At 40.9% G+C, this 19,097-nt stretch overlaps 1 protein-coding gene across 10 annotated transcripts in view; it reads left to right on the top strand.

Moving 5' to 3' along the window:
- astn1 (astrotactin 1) overlaps nucleotides 1-19,097 on the top strand; it is a 474,928-nt gene that overhangs the window by 430,676 nt on the left and 25,155 nt on the right. For all 10 annotated transcript variants that reach the window (XM_079652095.1, XM_079652090.1, XM_079652093.1 and 7 more), the window contains one exon: nucleotides 17,307-17,442. In XM_079652095.1, coding sequence (XP_079508221.1) covers nucleotides 17,307-17,442 — 136 coding nt within the window. The remainder of the gene's footprint in view (nucleotides 1-17,306; nucleotides 17,443-19,097) is intronic.

The raw sequence follows: 19,097 nt of genomic DNA, 5'->3' as shown, positions 1-19,097 counted from the left end.
AGACATGCTGCATCAAAAGAACACATTTCATGTGAGTGTTTGTGGAGAGAGAGACAGATACACGAGGAAACAAATAAGGAAAATAGTACTTTGGTGCAGATCAGCTGGCACGGAACTGTTATTAAGTGTCAGCTGTCGTTGATATTATAGCTTTTTAAGCTGTCAACCAACTCCCTCTCAGAGGTGACCACGATTCACGTTCATGTTCATGTTCATTCATGTTAGCATGCAGTGCATAGGAAAATAAACCATGCCCAAGGCGGACTAAACAGTTCATCGTCTCCGTCTCTACTATTTCTGTCCAAGTGCAACGATGAGGAAGCTGCCATCCTTAACCAGTGTGCCTTGCTCGTGATTTACCAGTGTTTGTGCTGCCACGCACACAATGTTTCAAAAGTGGTTTTTATGTTGCCCTTTATTTGTGTACAGTGGGGCAAAAAAGTATTTAGTCAGCCACCAATTGTGCAAGTTCTCCCACTTAAAAAGATGAGAGAGGCCTGTCATTTTCATCCTAGGTATACCTCAACTATGAGAGACAAAATGAGAAGAAAAAAAATCCAGAAAATCACATTGTCTCATTTTTAAAGAATTTATTTGCAAATTATGGTGGAAAATAAGTATTTGGTCACCTACAAAAAAACAAGATTTCTGGCTCTCACAGATCTGTAGCTTCTTCTTTAAGAGCCTCCTCTGTCCTCCACTTGTTAACTGTATTAATGGCACCTGTTTGAACTCGTTATCAGTATAAAAGACACCTGTCCACAACCTCAAACAGTCACACTCCAAACTCCACTATGGCCAAGACCAAAGAGCTGTCAAAGGACACCAGAAACAAAATTGTAGACCTGCACCAGGCTGGGAAAACTGAATCTGCAATAGGTAAGCAGCTTGGTGTGAAGAAATCAACTGTGGGAGCAATTATTATAAAATGGAAGACACTGATAATATCCCTCGATCTGGGGCTCCACGCAAGATCTCACCCCGTGGGGTCAAAATGATCACAAGAACGGTGAGCAAAAATCCCAGAACCACACGGGAGGACCTAGTCAATGACCTGCAGAGAGCTGGGACCAAAGTAACAAAGGCTATCATCAGTAACACACCAGGGAATCAAATCCTGCAGTGCCAGACGTGTCCCCATGCTTAAGCCAGTACATGTCCAGGCCCGTCTGAAGTTTGCTAGAGAGCATTTAGATGATCCAGAAGAGGATTGGGAGAATGTCATATGGTCAGATGAAAACAAAATATAACTTTTTGGTAAAAACTCAACTAGACGTGTTTGGAGGAGAAAGAATGCTGAGTTACATCCAAAGAACACCATACCTACTGTGAAACATGGGGGTGGAAACATCATGCTTTGGGGCTGTTTTTCTGCAAAGGGACCAGGACGACTGATTCGTGTGAAGGAAAGAATGAATGGGGCCATGTATCGTGAGATTTTGAGTGACAACCTCCCATCAGCAAGGGCATTGAAGATGAAACGTGGCTGGGTCTTTCAGCATGACAATTATCCCAAACACACCGCCCGGGCAACAAAGGAGTGGCTTCGTAAGAAGCATTTCAAGGTCCTGGAGTGGCCTAGCCAGTCTCCAGATCTCAACCCCATAGAAAATCTTTGGAGGGAGTTCAAAGAAGACTTACAGAAATCGTTTGACCTCTGTCATTGCCAACAAAGGGCATATAACAAAGTATTGAGATGAACTTTTGTTATTGACCAAATACTTATTTTCCACCATAATTTGCAAATCAATTCTTTAAAAATCAGACTTTCTGGGGAAAAAAATTCTCATTTTGTCTCATAGTTGAGGTATACCTAGGATGAAAATTACAGGCCTCTCTCATCTTTTTAAGTGGGAGAACTTGCACAATTGGTGGCTGACTAAATACTTTTTTGCCCCACTGTATGTATTTGCAATAAGTGTGCGTCTTTACGCAATGCTGTTGGCCTTGCTGTTTGATATTGTGCCGCAGGCCCGCAGCACATGACGGTTTTGTGTGCCCTCCCATGAAAATCATATGCCCTCCCTTTAGATTTGTTCTGGCGCTGGGTCTGGGTTGGTGCGCTTCTTCGAATCAGAGGATAGCAAGTTTAAGTCCCACTGCAGTCAGCATGTTTTGAGTCCCTGGGCAAATGGTTCCTGTGGGGATTGGCCAAAGTATTGAGTATGTAAGTCGCTTTGGATAAAAGTGTCTAACAAGTAACATGTAATGTAATTAACACTTATAGAAGTGTTAATTGTGTTTAAATAACAACAAAATTGGTATTTCTATCTGAGAATTTTTTGGGGGGTATTGACAGTTCAGCTACCTATAGCAAGGTGATATTGACCTGTATGTTTCATATTTGCACATTTATATTTTTGTAAAATGTGTACTGAAGGTTAGACAGGATACCGGGTACAGGAAGTAGGAGAAAGTGAACTGAATAGCATGTCAGTAGACTACTACTCATCTTCCCTATGCAACCTGAATTGTAAAAAGGTCAAGTCCGTCAGAAAGCAATGACTGTTAGTATTATTTATTAAGTAAGGATTAGTAACATGTATTGTGTTTGTAGTGGCATCAAAGGTTTCCTTGGGCGGGGCTTCAGGTGATCATGCAGAGCTGCGTCTCTCCGTCAGACTCAGCAGCTGATCTGATCCCTCTCTCGCGTCCGGTTACACTTCACTCTCGTTTATGTCCATATCGATCAGATCCAGCTCTCCTGATCGGCCTTTGTAGAGAGCACCGATCAAACTATTAAGAGTGAATATCGGCCGATAATGACCGGCGACTGATCGATCGGATCATCCCTAATTAGTACCGGACATTTTGACCGGCAGTTTTTGAATTTACCGGTTTTTAATACATTTTACCAGTTAAAAACCAGTAATTACCGGCTAACGGAAACCCTGCTCCAGGGGTCCAAAGAAGTCAATACCAACATGAGTAAAGGGTGGTAGATCTGGAGACACCCGATCCTCTGGGAGGTCAGCCATTTTCTGCTCTCCAACTGTGGCTAGCATTCTTTGGCAGAAAACACAGGCTTTGACTATTTTTCTGGCTGCCGAGTTGGCACGAGGCAACCCGAATCTTTGATTTAGTCTTGAGAGCATTTGGCTTCTCCCTGAGTGTCCAATCTGCTGACGGATGTGGCGCAGGATCAGTTTGGATATAGTAGAGTCTTTGGGCAGGATAATGGGGTTCTTCCGATCCATTGGCATTGCTGATTTGCTTATTCGTCCTCCCACTCTTAACATGCCTTCAACTAAGATTGGGTCCAGCTCCCTGATAGAGCTGCTTGCTCTTACTTGCCTTCTTTTCTCCAAAAGTGCAAGTTCCTGAGAGAAGTGGCGTCTTTGCTTAGAGTGAATTATTGACTTTTCAGCTTCTCTAATGTCCTCCACAGACAGATGTTGTGATCCCAATGTCAACTTTAGCTTGTTCATTTAGTCTTTTAAGGATTTTTGAAAGATTCCAATCTGGGGCAAGGTCAGCTTTTGCAGATTTCCTTCTTTGATTTAGCAGAAGAATAATTCCTCTTAATTTAAGTATCCAAGCAACCCCTCTCTGGAGTCTGCTCCATGATGAGTAATACTCAAACGTGTACACTCAAACTGTTAACTGCTACGTCCTTTCTAACCTCTGGGTCCTCTGATGGAATAAGGCCCAGGTGTTTTTGGCCAATATTCTTTTTCCTTTTCAAGATACTTAGGTCCTGTTATCCACCTTGATGTCTTTAGAAAGTCTTCTACATGCAGCCCACGGGATGCGTTGTCGGCAGGGTTGTCCATGGAGCTCACATGCCTCCACTGCTTCTCCTGAGACAGGTTCTTGATCACTGAGCTTGATGCTATCTCCATGAACCTTTTGTCTTCACCTGACATTTCTTTCTTCTCTTCATAATCTTTTTCGGAGAAGTCCTGATTGTATTGTGTGATGAGGAGATCATTTAGGTTAGCTACTGATATTCTGTTGACCATTGTCATCACAGGTCCGGATTCCACAGCAGTACAAGCGTTGAGTGGTCCATTTACCACCGATCCAAACACTGTCCTGACTGCATATGGTCCATTTCCTTGACTTCTTATTATGTCCCAAGGTTCCATTGCCTTAGAAACATCAACTCCTATTAGAAGCTCTATGTCAGCATCAATTTATTTCAGCTGTATGTCACTTAGATAAGGCCATCTTTCCAGATCCTTTTGGGTAGTTACATTTTATTTTGAGACAGGAATCTTTCTCTGTGTGTACACCTGAGGTAGGTCAAGGTAAGTGCTGCCATCTACATTTTCTATCTCCAATCCTTTGCGTTCGTAACTCTTTACAAGTCTTTCCTGACCCATCGTAGAACGACTGTCTTCTTTTCGTCAGCTGTCTCATTAGATTCTCTGTGCAGAATGACGCTGAACTGCCGGGATCAAGAAAAGCATAGGTTGAGATACACTTATCTCCTTTGTCAACCTTTACTCGAACAGGCACTATGGCTAGGGCACAATCCCTACCAGCCCCAGTAGCTTCACCAGCCAAGACAAGTGCACTGTTGGGGGAGGCCTTTGTAGAATGGACTGTCAATGTGAAGTGTTGTTGGGTGACTCTTTTGATACTCTTGACATGTCAGCCTTTTCCTACAGTTCCTGCTCATACGACCCCTGATCAAATACAGCGGCTGTCCTCAATTGCCTCACTTAAATAAACACCGGAAGGTACAAGAAAACATATCATATTTACGATTTAAAATAAACAATAATTTCATCAAAAGATATTCACCATGGCAATATAAATCATTTTCTATCATTAATTCATTTATCAAATTATGAATCTAAATAATAACTTTGACTTCATTGTGGCTCTAACAGTGTTTATGCGATGACATTTGGAGATGTTTAAACCCAATGAGAAAATGTGCTAGCATTAGCATACACACTAGCATTAGCAATACTAGCCTGTATACATGATTATTGCACAGCTAACATTAGCTATATTTACCTTGTTTACACTTAGCGGTCCTATGTGTTAATCTGTTGCACTTGCTTGTATGAGATCATTAAGTGCCTTGTAACTTCTTTTTTTATAGTTTTCACACCATTTGAGGTGGACTGCAAATAAGTGAATTAGGCACTTTCACAGGAATAGTTCCCGGAACTTTTCCCCGGAACTTTTATTTCCTGGAACTATCTAGTAAATCACGTTCACACCGGAACAAGTCCCTGAGGGAGCCGCTGACGTCACTTCTTCTTCTTCTGCTTTGGGTTTACTGGCAGGCATCAAACAACTTCACGGCATATACTGCCTCCCAAAGTCCCCGGCCGGAAGTCCCCGGAGTTGGGGACTGGCTTCAGTAGAAGCTTCAGTAGAAGCTGCTGGGAGTCTTCCCAGCAGCTTCTACTCAAGCCTTCCCAGTAAATCGCAAGAAGTGCCGACACCTCCTCATCACTCCACCGCTCCCATGTTTCCTTTTGTGTTGCCATAAGTTAGTCCATTGGTGCGATGGGCTAATGCTAATAATGCTAATGCAAGCAAATACAATGGCGGCTTCACAAAAACCTCTCAGAGTGTTACGGGCGTGGTTTGCAATTCGCCCAGCCAATCAGAAATTGGAACCTTTTTCTCAAAAGTCCCTGCTCCGGTGTGAAAGCGCCTGCCTATTAAAGGAGCATGGCTGCTCATTCCATGGCTCTCAAAAGAGTTTGGCTGGCTGTTTAATTTACATTACATTTCATTTAGCTGACGCTTTTATCCAAAGCGACTTACAATTACCGATTACACAGACATTCTCCCTGGAGTAACTAAGGGCTAAGTGCCTTACTCAAGGGCACACTAGTGGTGGGGTTCCTGACGGGATTTTGAACTAGATGTTCACACTGAGACACTACAACACATAGAGAGAACAGTACACCTATTGTGTAAGTACAAAAAAGCAGGTCACACAATATGATCACAAATACATACACTCTGTTAAATATCAGTTTTCATTGAAAAGTAGTATATGTATAAAGTATATGTGTTCTCAGCCTTGGAGAAACTTAACATGTGCATGTGTCTGAACCTCTCTTTAGTGGTTCATTAATAAAACAGATATTTCAACTTGTGCCTACTTTGTTCATGTACTGTTGAGGTTAATTTCAGTAGTTGTGTGCTATAATGTATTAACAAAGTGTGAAGAGGAGGCAACTTTAGAATAGGGAACCTGTTCAGGTCAATTAGAGTCAAACTACTAGCTTATTGGTTATGAACCAGGCGCGCCGGATTCATTTTAGAATTGGGGGGGCCAAAAAAAGTGCGTGTGTATGGCCCAATCCCAAACTACGCCCTAGACACTCCCCCTCCGTGACGGAGTGAACTCCGTGGAGTGACACATGAGGCTCCCTCCTGTCAGATGGAGGGAGTAAATACAGCGGCAAGCTTTGGGACAAACTCCCCTCTCTCCGGCAGAAACAGGAAATGCCGTAACGGCTACAACGGTTTCAAATCAGCATCTCTTTGACAAAAAATGTAAATGAATAACTCAAATAAAACTCCAAACATCTTTAATTGTGTTACTTTTTTGTAAAGCTCTTAGTTTTAAACCTGATGTTTATAAGCTTCTTAGTGTTTGCAACAGTCTGTAAATATACACAATTTTATAATAAAATGCACACATTCACCTTTTTCTAGACTAAACACAGGTATGATCCTAAGTAAAAAAAAAAAAGAGGTTATCATGAGGTTGTTAACATCGCAATTTATCACTATCGTTTAGTGGTTTTGCAAAGAATTAACCACTCTGTTTTTGTACCATTCTGCGTTGAAGTACCTTCTCTTTGCCCAAATAATCTACTAGCGGTCTCCTTTTTTCTGATAGTTAGCTGTACAGCTTTAACCGCCTCAATGTCCCGACAGCAAACCTCCATGCAGTTGGAACCAGCCTGTTTCGGTTCAACAACGGCGGCGGTGGGGTCGGCGGCGGTTTTGACAGTTTCTGCGGCCGCAGACTAGAGCTGCTGCTTTTGGGTTCATCTGGCTTCGCTGTTTGAAGAAGGTCCAGCCTCCGGAGATGTGGTAGTCAGGGATGTGACCTTCCAGTTGTTAAATTTAAGTTTAGATTGACCGTATTTAGTTTTCTTCTGCGCTGGTTCTTCTGACATGTTTGCAAGTGTATATATTCTTTATATCTCTAGGTTAACAACGTAACAAATAAACAAATCTAAGCTTTTTTATTGGTTGTAATTTACATGGATACATTTGAATGGTGTGACAATGTCCTATTTGATTGGGTTAAAATGTACATATTCTTCCTGTTATGTCTGCCTGCTTTATTTTACCTAATGCAAAGTGACCTGCTCCATCGAAATCGTTCGCATTGACCCGAAGACACATTTTGATTCCTAGCTTTCTAATGAGATCAGGATTGTTTTTGTACTCCAAATATTAAGCAAAATATGTCACATTATATAATGACTGTTACAGAGTCATCGTTTTGAGAAAAAGGCCTTTAAAGTGTTTCTCTTCTCTGGAATCCATCGATCTGATTGATTATTAGCGGAGCAAATGATCAAAAATACTACGGAGGGAAGATATTTTCGTTTGGATTACTGCACTCACGGGAAACACCGGCTGTTGTTATGCCTGTTGTGACGTTAAATTACTCAGTTCTCCGCTTGTAATTATGCCATTACAAACTTCAAACCTGTATTTATCATCTGCATTTGCCGAAACAAGTTTAATATTCTGAAAGCCAAGACTTTGTTTATTTGAAATCAGATGAAAACGAACTGTAACGGACCCTGCCGTGTTATCTATGATTACTATGCCTTACATTCATAATTTCAGCGGGAGGGAGGGGGAGCGGCGCTGCGGAAGAGCAGAGTGGCCAGTGAGAGGCGAGCTGTGGTCTTCCCTTTACAAGCTTAAAAAATGCGTGTAGCTAATGAGATTGAATATATATAACAATACAAAATAACAAAATATACACAGCTAGATCAGATCGCGTTTTAGATGCGACTTTAGAGTAGAGGGGAATTATTGAAACGGGATTTGTACAGTGTTCCGCGCCGCGTGTATATACGTGTGTGTTTGTGTATTTTTGCGTTTGTGTGTATTGTGTTTGTTTCCCGGGGAAAAGACTCACGAGAAACACCGGCTGTTGTTATGCCTGCAGTGACGTTAAATCACTCCGTTCTCCGCTTGTAATTATTCCGTTACAAGCTTCAAAGTTGTAGGCCTATTTATCATCTGAATTTGCCGAAACAAGTTTAATGTACTGAAAGCCAAGACTTTGCTTATTTGAAATCAGATAAAAACAAACTGTAACGGACCCTGCCGTGTTATCTATGATTACTATACACCTTACATTCATAATTTCAGCGGGAGGGAGGGGGAGCGGCGCTGAGGAACAGCAGAGTGGCGAGTGAGAGCTGTCATCTTCCCTTTACAAGCTTCAAACATGCCTGAAGCTAGTGAGACTGAATATAACAATCAAAAATAACAAAATGTACACAGCTAGATCAGATCGCGTTTTAGATGCGACTTTAGAGTAGAGGGGAATTATTGAAACGGGATTTGTACAGTTTTCCGCGGCATCTGCTGCTGCGAAAATGTGGGGCAGGGCTGAAAAGTGGGGGGGCCAATGGCCCCCTGGCCCCCCTGCTTCCGGCGCCCTTGTTATGAACAAGACTTCACTTTAAAATAGGGAACATGTTCTTCGCACATATATATTACACATATATTAGGGCCGGTGCTAGTGGATCGCCAGAGCTGTTAGATTAACATTAACATGCTTATTGTAGTTGTAAGTGCACTGCCTTGCGGCCTGTAGCACCGTCCTTGATGGAGCATATGTTTGGACTGGACCTGCATTTTATAGGAAAGGAGTGAGCAGAGAGTAGAGTAGTTGTCGATTCTCGTTCTGTTTTCTGTGAATATCTGCCTCATCCTCTCAGACTTTGAGTTGCGCGCGCTACTAAAGAGACGTGTTACCATGGAAACCAAACAATGGTGTAGCTGTATTAAAGTCCGAGTGGAAACAGTCGTGTGTAAATCTGATTTTGTCAGAAATCGGGAGAAATGCGGGAGAAATATGTCCCCGGGAGGAAACCGGGAGAGGGCAATGAAATCGGGAGTCTCCCGCGAAAATCGGGAGGGTTGACAAGTATGACCCACACCCAACCCAAACTCAACCAGATGACTGGTTTCAGGGCCAGGATAAGTCCACGTCTGAAAAAATAACCAGCTCACTGGATTGCACTCGACTGTAGACCACTTGGAGTGGTAGAAGATAAGGGGCTGCAAAAGCTACTGCAGATTGCATCGTCTGACACAACATATGAGCTGCCATGCAGAAAGACAGTGACAAAAAGAATCCAGCAGCTTTATGACAATGAAAAGGAAGATAAAGGGAATTTATTGGAGAAAGCCGAATGTGTTGCCCTGACTGGGGATCATTGGACCTCGGTAAGCAATTCAAATTACCTCTGTGTGACGGCACACTTTATTGACATCTTCTCACTGTTCTCAGGTCAAATATTTATATGTGATTAAAAATGTGATTAATTTCAATTAATTAATTACAAAACCTCTAATTAATTAGATAAATTGTTTTAATCGAGTCCCGGCCCCCACATATATATATATATATATATATATATATACAGTGCAATAAGCTTCTTAGTGCAATAAGAAGCTACAGGGACGTTAATCTAACGTTGGTAATAGTAACTTTATTTAATACAACATTTACGGTACAATATTTAATCATAAAGCCCATGTAGTATAATAATGAATTACAGCAAACATGTGCAATATATCCATTATTACAGCTCCGTGGGATGGCAGTAAGACGATATGGGTCCGTTCTTATTGTGCATCCATGGGTAAAACGCAACTCACATTGGTTTCTCATACAGCATCTCTGTAAACTACGTGTATTGTATTCACTGAATTTCACTCTGCCTTTAACGGCTCGTTGTAGCCCCAGCCCCCAACCTCCCTGTGAGCACAGTGTACTCTGATTGGTCAGGACCATGCTGAACACGTAACAAGAACGTGCTTGGCGCGGTCCCGTGGGTAAGATGCGCGTTCATAATGCAGAGGGAAATAACTCTCACAATAATGTTATTAGCACATTTTTACAACTTGAGGAACGAATGTTTTTAATAAGGGCTATACATGTTCATACTGGGTAGTTTATTTAGTTTAAAAAAAATTATCCAACGATTTACAGACCACTCTTTCCCCATGTAATACAATGGGAAAAAGTGTTTCCAGGCCTGGCAACCAAACGGAAGTGTAGTACCGCCGTTTGGCCACCACAAATATTTTCATCTGAGTCCGGCGCACTTCCTGGGGGTTTAGGGCGGCCCTGTCTACATCCTCACTCCGGATTAGGAGGTCCTCCTTAGCTATTAGCTTCACGTTAGCATGTTATCTTTGCAGGTGCTTATTGAGGTTTGACGTTGTGTTTGCAGCAGTGGATAAAAGCTTCAGTGGCCTGGACACAGGCCAGAAGCACCTTCTGGCCTGTGTACTCACCGTACACCGTTGCACCTCACCGTAACATTCCTGTCTTTTCTTCGGAAGAATTCAAAAATAATGGGCATACCTCCACCCCTCGAAAGTTATCGCTGTTGACTCGGCCAATGTTTATGCACTGCATGTGGATGCACAAGTCGCGCAAATGTTACGTAAATATAAACCTGAGGCGGAAATCCCTCTTGTCTGTCAAAGGGAGGATCCACGGCTCTGGGAGAATCTAGTAATTCTTTATTATAGTAGGCTAACTGTAGTGTGATTACTGATTTTATAAAAGTAACGAAGTAACACATGTCGGGCAATGTTAATAACTGTATGATTACTGAATTATATGCGTTACACTACTCCGTTACTGACAAAAGTATTATTATTACAGTAACGCCTTACTTTGTTACTTTGTCACGCGTTACACCCAACTCTGCTTGTAGAATATGGTCATGTAGAATAAGCATTAATGAGTGTTTTATAATGACTATTAAACAGCCAATATACTGCTAATATGCATGTTAATTAACAACTAGTTGATGGTGAATTTGTGTACCTTAATATAAAGTGTTACCCAAAATTAATTCCTGACTATATCCATGTGTGTGAAATGTCACTGATATTTGTCTTATTTCCTAAATATGTGTAGGTTTAAAGTCTGTGAAAGAAATTGATATGTACTATAGCTGTAAAATGAAATGTCTATTTAAGTATCATACTTGTAGTTACACATTAATGGTATCTCCTGTAGTGCCTCCTGACATTTTTGCTGCTTAACCAGGCTCTATCACGCTTGAATATCCTGCCTGAAACTGATTTACTGATTTCACTAAAAAGACAGATTTACAACAGTTCCCAACTGAACTGAACCTTAACAGTCTATGAACGTCAATCCGCAGGAGTCCGCTGGCCTATGAGTTTAGAAATGAGATGCAGGATCCTGTTGCTCTGAAGGTGAAGAACTGCCTGTAACACCAACTACTGTAAATGGAAATACATTTCAGTATGATATTCAAAATAGAGCTGCTCAAAGAGCCACTTGGGATAAATAATCTGGTATGCAATTTTTTGATATTTGACTCAAAGTTATTTAGCTGCTTTTTTCCCACAATCAATAATATATTTTATATAAAAGACATGTTTCTCTATCATGTTTCTTTCCGGTTTTTTCTATAATGTAAAGAATTTGATAGAGGATAATTGCGTAAAACATTTTCTGTAAAACCTTTTCTGTACTTTAGCGGCCGTTAATCAATTTAATAAATCAATATATATATGAAGAATGGGCATCATGATAACACAAGGAAACTAGTTGGCTGCAGATTATTATGAAAAATAATCCCAGGATTTATTGTAAAAAAATTAATCCTCACAAATTCAAAAATATTTCACATGCTGCTTTCTTATAAATCCACAAATTCATGCCTGTCACAAGCCGGCCAATTCAGCAGCCATTAAATGTGAAGATTTGCTCTTATTCCATTCCAGAATAAGGATTTTCTTTATTTCAAAAGATGTCAATCAACGCACTAGAGAAACAATTGTTGCTATGTAGGGTTTTTGCATTCACCTGGTCTTGAGTCATGTCAATAAATACCATGGCAGCACACCGTGTTCACTACGTTACGTACTTCGCCTTAGATATTTATTTTATTCAAGTTAGGGGTACATTCTGTTTTTAAATCCAGCGGGCCACCCACATAAAGCAAGCCTCAACATGACATTGCACAGCGGGGTACCTCACAACTTTTTGATACATCAGGTAGTTATCAGATGTAATTGCCAGGAATGATTTGTATTGAAAGGAAAGATTGGACAGATGAGGAATGCATGGCAGCTCTAAAGCACACAGAGTAATAACAGTATGTGTCTTAGCCCACCGAAGTCTAAAGTGATCCAAAGGCGATTTCAAGCATCCACATGTGCAACATTGCTGTGTTTTAATGAGCATGACTATGAGCAAAGGCTTGTTAATAATCAGTATTAAGCCAGTTTCCTCCTCCTGCACACTTTACAACATTAAGGAAGGTGGTTTGGGGTTAAGAGCAGCCAGTGTTGTGAGAATGGATCACCCATCTGTGGCTAACACCTTTATATTCAAAGTACATTCATGCCTGCCAATGGCAAAATATGTGCCTTAACATCAGTGATTGTGGTGAGGCCAAACGTGAAAAACAATTCAATAACACAATATAATAGGTTTTCATTACAGTATGCAAATCCCTGTGTATCAACATGTTGGATTTGTTTGATAGCTTTCGTCATCAATCTGGGAACCAAAAGTTTTACTTGTTAAATATCTGAACACACAAGTATTGTATGTCAAAAAGAGCTAAAGAAAAGCTGCGGTCAGGATAAAACAAGGAGGTCAAATTTGTAAGAGTCTGTAAAGTGTGACAGATGTTTACACCAGTTTGTGTTGGATTATAATTTAATTCAGTCAATGATACCAAATCGTAGTTGATTTGTACTTGAACTGTGCAATGTTAAGATCTGGGGAACAATTTAGGGTTAGGGTAAGCATATCATCTTGGTCAACAGTTTTCCAAATCAACACAACTTGAAGGGGATATATTATGTTTCTACAAGAACATGATTACTGGCTTTAATGTTAAAGTGTTATTTTTCTCATGAAGTTCATCCCAATAAACCTGTTTTCACCGGTTTTCACCCATAGTTTAAGCACCTGTCTCTTTAAGCCCCCTCTTAAAAAAGCCCCTTATGATCTAATTGCCCTACGGATAACAAATGTCATTCATAAGGCATGTTCATAAGGTAGACCTTAACAGAAACAGAACTCATGGCCTAAACAACTAGAAAGTATTTATGAAGGACATATGTGTTTTTATAGGGGCACGTGTTTAGAAAATGCTCCTGCTGTACTGTATGGGTCATGTTAAATATCAGTGAAGTATAAGATTGGTTGAGTTCAATATAAAGAAGAAATACAGCACAGCCATTTCACTCATTAAAGCCGTTTTCATAAAAAACTAAATGTTATGGTGCATTGGTCACAAGGTGACTTTAAAGAAAAGGCAGCGAGACGTGACAGAAAAGCAATCATAGGAAAATTGTTGAAAGATCACTTACTGTATTATGCTAATGTTCTGTTCATATTTGTATTGTTGTATTGTATTTTGTGCCTTTACTTTAGCTTTAACATGTTTCTCATCCTGCCGCTGCTGCAGAACCTCTTTCCACCCTCTGTCCGAAACCAGACCTTGAGTGTTACATTGTGATAAACAAAGCAGTCCAATTGGGGCGGGGGGCGGTTGGATATGACGGTGAGAAATTCCCTCTGGGGTGAACTTTTGGGATTTTAGCCTTTGCAGACCATTGATATTCATTGAAAGCTATTTAACACACTACACGAAAGCATAATATGGCCTCTTTACCGTCCTTTTTTGCTCTCAGAAAATAAAACTAATTATAAATAGCTCCGTGTTGTTTTCCCCTCTATTTCTGACCACAAACATCATTGAGTTTGTTAAAATAATAGATTGAAAAAAAACAATATTGTTTTTACAAGAGCTTTAAGTATGCTCAAGTAGGCCTCCAGTATGGGAAAGTTGTGTGCAAAATACAGTTTGTTATATTTGCATAGCCAAACTGAATAGCTTATCTTGTTAAGACAGAGCTATATGCAAAGATTCATGTTAGTCGCAATTTGCCTTTTAGAGCTCAACCCATTAGATACTGAGAGAATTATTCAGCATATTTCCACACAGCCTTCTCCAGCGAGAGTTTAAACACTGTTTCCTTTTTCTACGCCTCTTTACACGCTAGACAGACATTCCGACCGTTTTTTGCAATTAATATGCTAAGTGGTGCAAAGCCTCACAATGTCACTTTTCATTTACATCTCCGGCTCTGTTTATATATTTCACTCGTGTGTCAGTCTCTCACGCTGGGTAAACACCTCGCTCTGACAGCTGCTGCGCACCTTTTCTTTATACCCTCAAGCTCTACGTCTCTCTCTGTCTTCATGACTCCGTGGCATTTGGCCTGCTGTTTACTAGCTGGTGACACGGGCCGGCGTCCACAGGGAAGACATAGGTGACCACCGCGGAGCATCCATCACTCACACATACACGTATTTACACACATGCACAGGCTTATGGTGAGGGAAAGCTCTTGTAGAGGAAAGGGACAGGTGACCACCTCGAGTGCGCCCATCACTTCACACACATGGAGTATAAACACACACAGACAGGCACTGCTTGTATAGCGGAGGGTCACAGATGACCACCTCAGAGCAGCCATCACTTCACACACCTTTACACACACACACACGCACGCACACACACACACACACACACACACACACACACAGAGACTTGGCTTTTCCAAGCAGAGGGTTTTTCCCCTTACGGTGAAACACAACTCGGTGGCCAAATGCCCTTTTGACGTACTCACTGCCAGCTGGGAAAACATCGCTCGCTGCATGTTTCACCAGCAGCCTGGGCAGCAGGAAAATGGCCGTGAAGCGGAGGAGGGGGAGGGGGGGTCAAAGGGGTTGCTTCTTTCCCATGTGAGAGTCTGAGGTGGATACAGGTGTTTTCCCAGATTCAGGGGTTTATTGGTAGGTATCTACTGTACCCATCCACACATTGAACTTAAGTATATATATTGCAATATTATTATTATTATTATTGATAATGTGCTATGATAACGTGCAATTACGTATATTTTTTTGCACTACTAAACACTGGTAATATTTACATTCATTATGTGACTGTCTATGTGTCATGTTTCCTGTAGATATGTAATTGTTCTTTTTATTGCACTTTTAGTGTACAGTTTTACTATTATGCTGCTGTGTTTATTGTATTTTTGTAACTGGCACAACAATTTCCTTCGGGATAAATAAAGTATTATCTTATCTTAAGTATAGTAACACAAGATTGAAAATACTCCATTACCCAGAAAAATAATGCATTCAAAATGTCACAGTTAAGATTTAACAGCTAATATTTATTTTATTTTACAGATATATTATTATGACTATTTTGCATTTGATTATATTTGTGATACATGTTATAAATAATCAATCTTTAATTATTAATCAAAGAGCAATAAAACAATGATTACATTCTTTTTTTTTTAAGTCAGTGATTCTACATATCCGAACTAGTGTAATGAGAACAAATAATAATAATATAACATATAAAAAAGGGAAAGCTTTAGGCCATAGGCTGTGTGAAAACACTATTATAAAATTAAATCGTTTTTGAGGGAGTTCAAAAATATAAAGAGCTTGCCAGGCTGACCTCCTTGTGAAGGTTGTTCCAAAGAGTGGGTGCCCTAACAAAGAGGACACACCAAAACACATGGGACAGGCAACATTGTTTATTAACAAAGCATGAAATCATTGCACCTGTTGAGTGAGCGGTGGTCTGGATTGTGTCGACCATCACTGTGATGCCCTGGCTGCCAAACATGTCAGACTGTTCCTCTACATCTGGGGATGTCTGTAGTTTGCTTGCAGCTGTTGTTGGTGTTGTTATTGACAAAGTTAAATAATGTGCCAAGGAGGTTTTTTTACACATTTTCTTAGGAATCTGCACTATTAGCAAGAAACACAAGCTTGTATGTATTGATCAATATGAAGGGATGGAATTGTTTTAGTTATTGTTATGATGCTGGGACTCCCCAGGGTAGTTCACCTATTGCCAGCAAGGAATGCTTTTAAGGCAAACATCAGTGGAAAAAAAACACGTTTGCGCCGTAAATGCCATAATGCCATATCGTTGAAATATTTTTAAATAACTGGCTGCAGCCTGTAACTACAAGATTGACTATTTGGCAAGATGACTAAGCCTTATATTGGCTACTTAGCGAGAATCAACTCAGTGAACAACAGATACCAAGGATGCTGGCTGATGAAGAAGACGAAGTAAGCTAGGTAGCCAATATAAGGCTTAGCAGTACAGATACATGTGGGCTCACTATTTGGCAAGCAACCGGTCACAGTTGCCCTGTTTATCTCATGTCTTATAAAAGCTTATTAATGATTTATAAAGTGTTCACAACCTAATTAATACATGAATTACAAACTATTCGTAAACCCTTTATAAGGGTAGTCTTATTGTAAAGTGGTAGCGGTTTGTGTGCATGTAAATGGTCAGCAAAGGCTAAAATCCAAAAGTTCCCTCCAGAGGGAGTTTCTTTCCCGTTGTTGTCACACATGTTGACATCAGTGGGGGTTCACAGGGTTCACTAATGGTTGGCAGATTCCCTACCCTTAAAAAATAAATAAAAATCAGCACCAGAGCTCTGTTAAACAGCACCTAATTGTTTCACTTTCATAGACAGGCCCTACAGGTACATACTGTCCTGAAAGCGTGTGTTGTGGTGGAGCTAAGCATAAGTTCTACATTTTGTTAAGATGTCTGTTTACAGTTCAGCAGTGAGTTATCCCTGTACCGTATATATTTTATTAAGCCTGAGGGAGGTTCAGCAGAGCTGCCCTCATGTTACCTCAAAGTACCAAAAAAAAAATTGTTTAAATTCACTAAATCATGCACCACGTTTACATTTGCTCAACCTTCTGATTTTATAAGATCCTGTAAAACTGATAAGTGTACTGTTGTCAAGTCAACCCAGGAGTTTTGAATGAATGCATTTTTTTTAAACACAAGTTCTTCCTTATTTAAAGAAGAAATCAAACATTGTTATTGGGACAAAACCTATACAGTAGAAACATGTATACAGTAATCATTACATTTCCAGTAGTCTCATCTCAAACTGTACTGTCCATGAATCAAATGGGAGTGAAATCGTTGGTTGAATGATGACTTCTGAACACAAATGTGTCTTTCTCCCTTCTGCAGAAACCCTTTTGAGCTTTGTCGATGACATCTTGTCTGGGGCCAGGTCTCCTTGTGTGATGTTAGGGGACATCCCCGACCTCCTGTCCTCCTCCATCAGCATGATCATCCGCTGCCTAGAGCCGGACACCACCTACATGTAAGTCACTTTCTATTTGTCATGCTTAAAAAAAAACGACTAAACAACCGGGAAACTAAACTGATTTGGGAACCAGATCTCACTCTCACTGTCAGATGTTAAGATAAAGCACATTTTGCCTTTTTTATTTTGCACAATTTATATAAAAACCTGTCTGAAATTGAGCTGATAAGATTTTGGTCACTTTATGATGTCATAAGGATTTTTTGGCTTCTTACCATGTAACCATTAGCCAATCACCATCCAAGGTAACACCCCCCACCTTATCACCTGAATCTCCTCCTATACCCCTTTCACACCAACGCGGTTCCAGGGCCGGTTCGGAGCTGGAGCTTGAAAATCACCGGTTTTTCCTGATCACACCTAAGCTCCGGAATCCGGTTCGTTTCAAGCACCAAAAAGTTGTCGGTCTAGAAAGCAAGCCCCGCATACGTCACGCTTACGTTGGAGGCTGGGGCAGGGGCGAGATCAACCTGTAACAACAACAAAAAGCCTAACTCTGTGTAATGTTGTTTTTATAGGCAATCATTTAAGCTTTGTTAGTTCCAGTTTTAATATGTGCAATAAGTTCATTTCAATACGTTTTGCAATAAACATTGAACCAGTCCGGCCCTCGACTAGTATAGATTAATTATTTTATTTTTTTGCCCACTGTGTAACTGTGTAAGAACTTTTGAATGTAGCATGTAACTACTGTAAAGTTGGTAGTAAAGTCGACCCATTTCTTCCATTTCGCTTCGACAGAGCAAAACGAGTAGCGCTTCAATACAATCGGCCATTGTTGTTGTTGTCGATGTGAGGGGTTTCCGCGCGGTTTGGCTTTATGAAGCAGGCACGCAAACGATGACGCAATGACGCAATGACGCAGCACCAGTCGGGCTCTGAGCAGTGTGATTTGCACAGTTTGATTTCTAAACAATGTACCAATCCTATGCACATTTTTAAAGGTCCCCTATTATCCTATTTTTCATCAATATATGATATGTCTCTGATATATACAAAACATGTCTCTGAAGGGTTTGGCTCGAAATACCAAACAGCATCCCATAAACCCCTCTGTTTCAGCCCTGTTTCAAAAGTGCTGAATCTGTGTCTGTTGCTTTAGGTGAAAATAAGGTGCCCCTCCCCACGTCCCTCTGATGTCCCTTTCACACCAACGCGGTTCCCGTTCTAGCTCCATGCTAGAGCTTTTCCGGTTCAGAACCGTTTTTTCTTTTCCGCCCCTGTTTTGTTCACACCGCCCAGAGCCCGACTGGTGCTGCCGCTGCTGCGTCATGACGTCACCGTTTACGTCGCTGATTTTCTCCCCAACGGTGCTCACAACAACAACGGGGGACTGTGTCGGTTCGATGATCGTGTTGCTTTTAATCATCCCGCTCTGTTCACACTGCTCAGAGCCCGACTGATGCTGCGTCATTGCGTCATCGTTTGCGTGCCTGCTTCATAAAGCCAAACCGCGCGGAAACCCCTCACATCGACAACAACAACAATGGCCGATTGTATTGAAGCGCTACTCGTTTTGCTCTGTCGAAGCGAAATGGAAGAAACTTTACTACCAACTCTACAGTAGTTACATGCTACATTCAAAAGTTCTTACACAGTTACACAGTGGGCAAAACAAATAAAAAATTAATCTGTACTAGTCGAGGGCCGGA

This window comes from Notothenia rossii (assembly GCF_949606895.1).
Source record: "Notothenia rossii genome assembly, chromosome: 9".
Classification (NCBI taxonomy): Eukaryota; Metazoa; Chordata; class Actinopteri; order Perciformes; family Nototheniidae; genus Notothenia; species Notothenia rossii.
The sequence above is the reverse complement of the archived record's forward strand: the minus strand, read 5'-3'. Positions and strand labels throughout refer to the sequence as shown.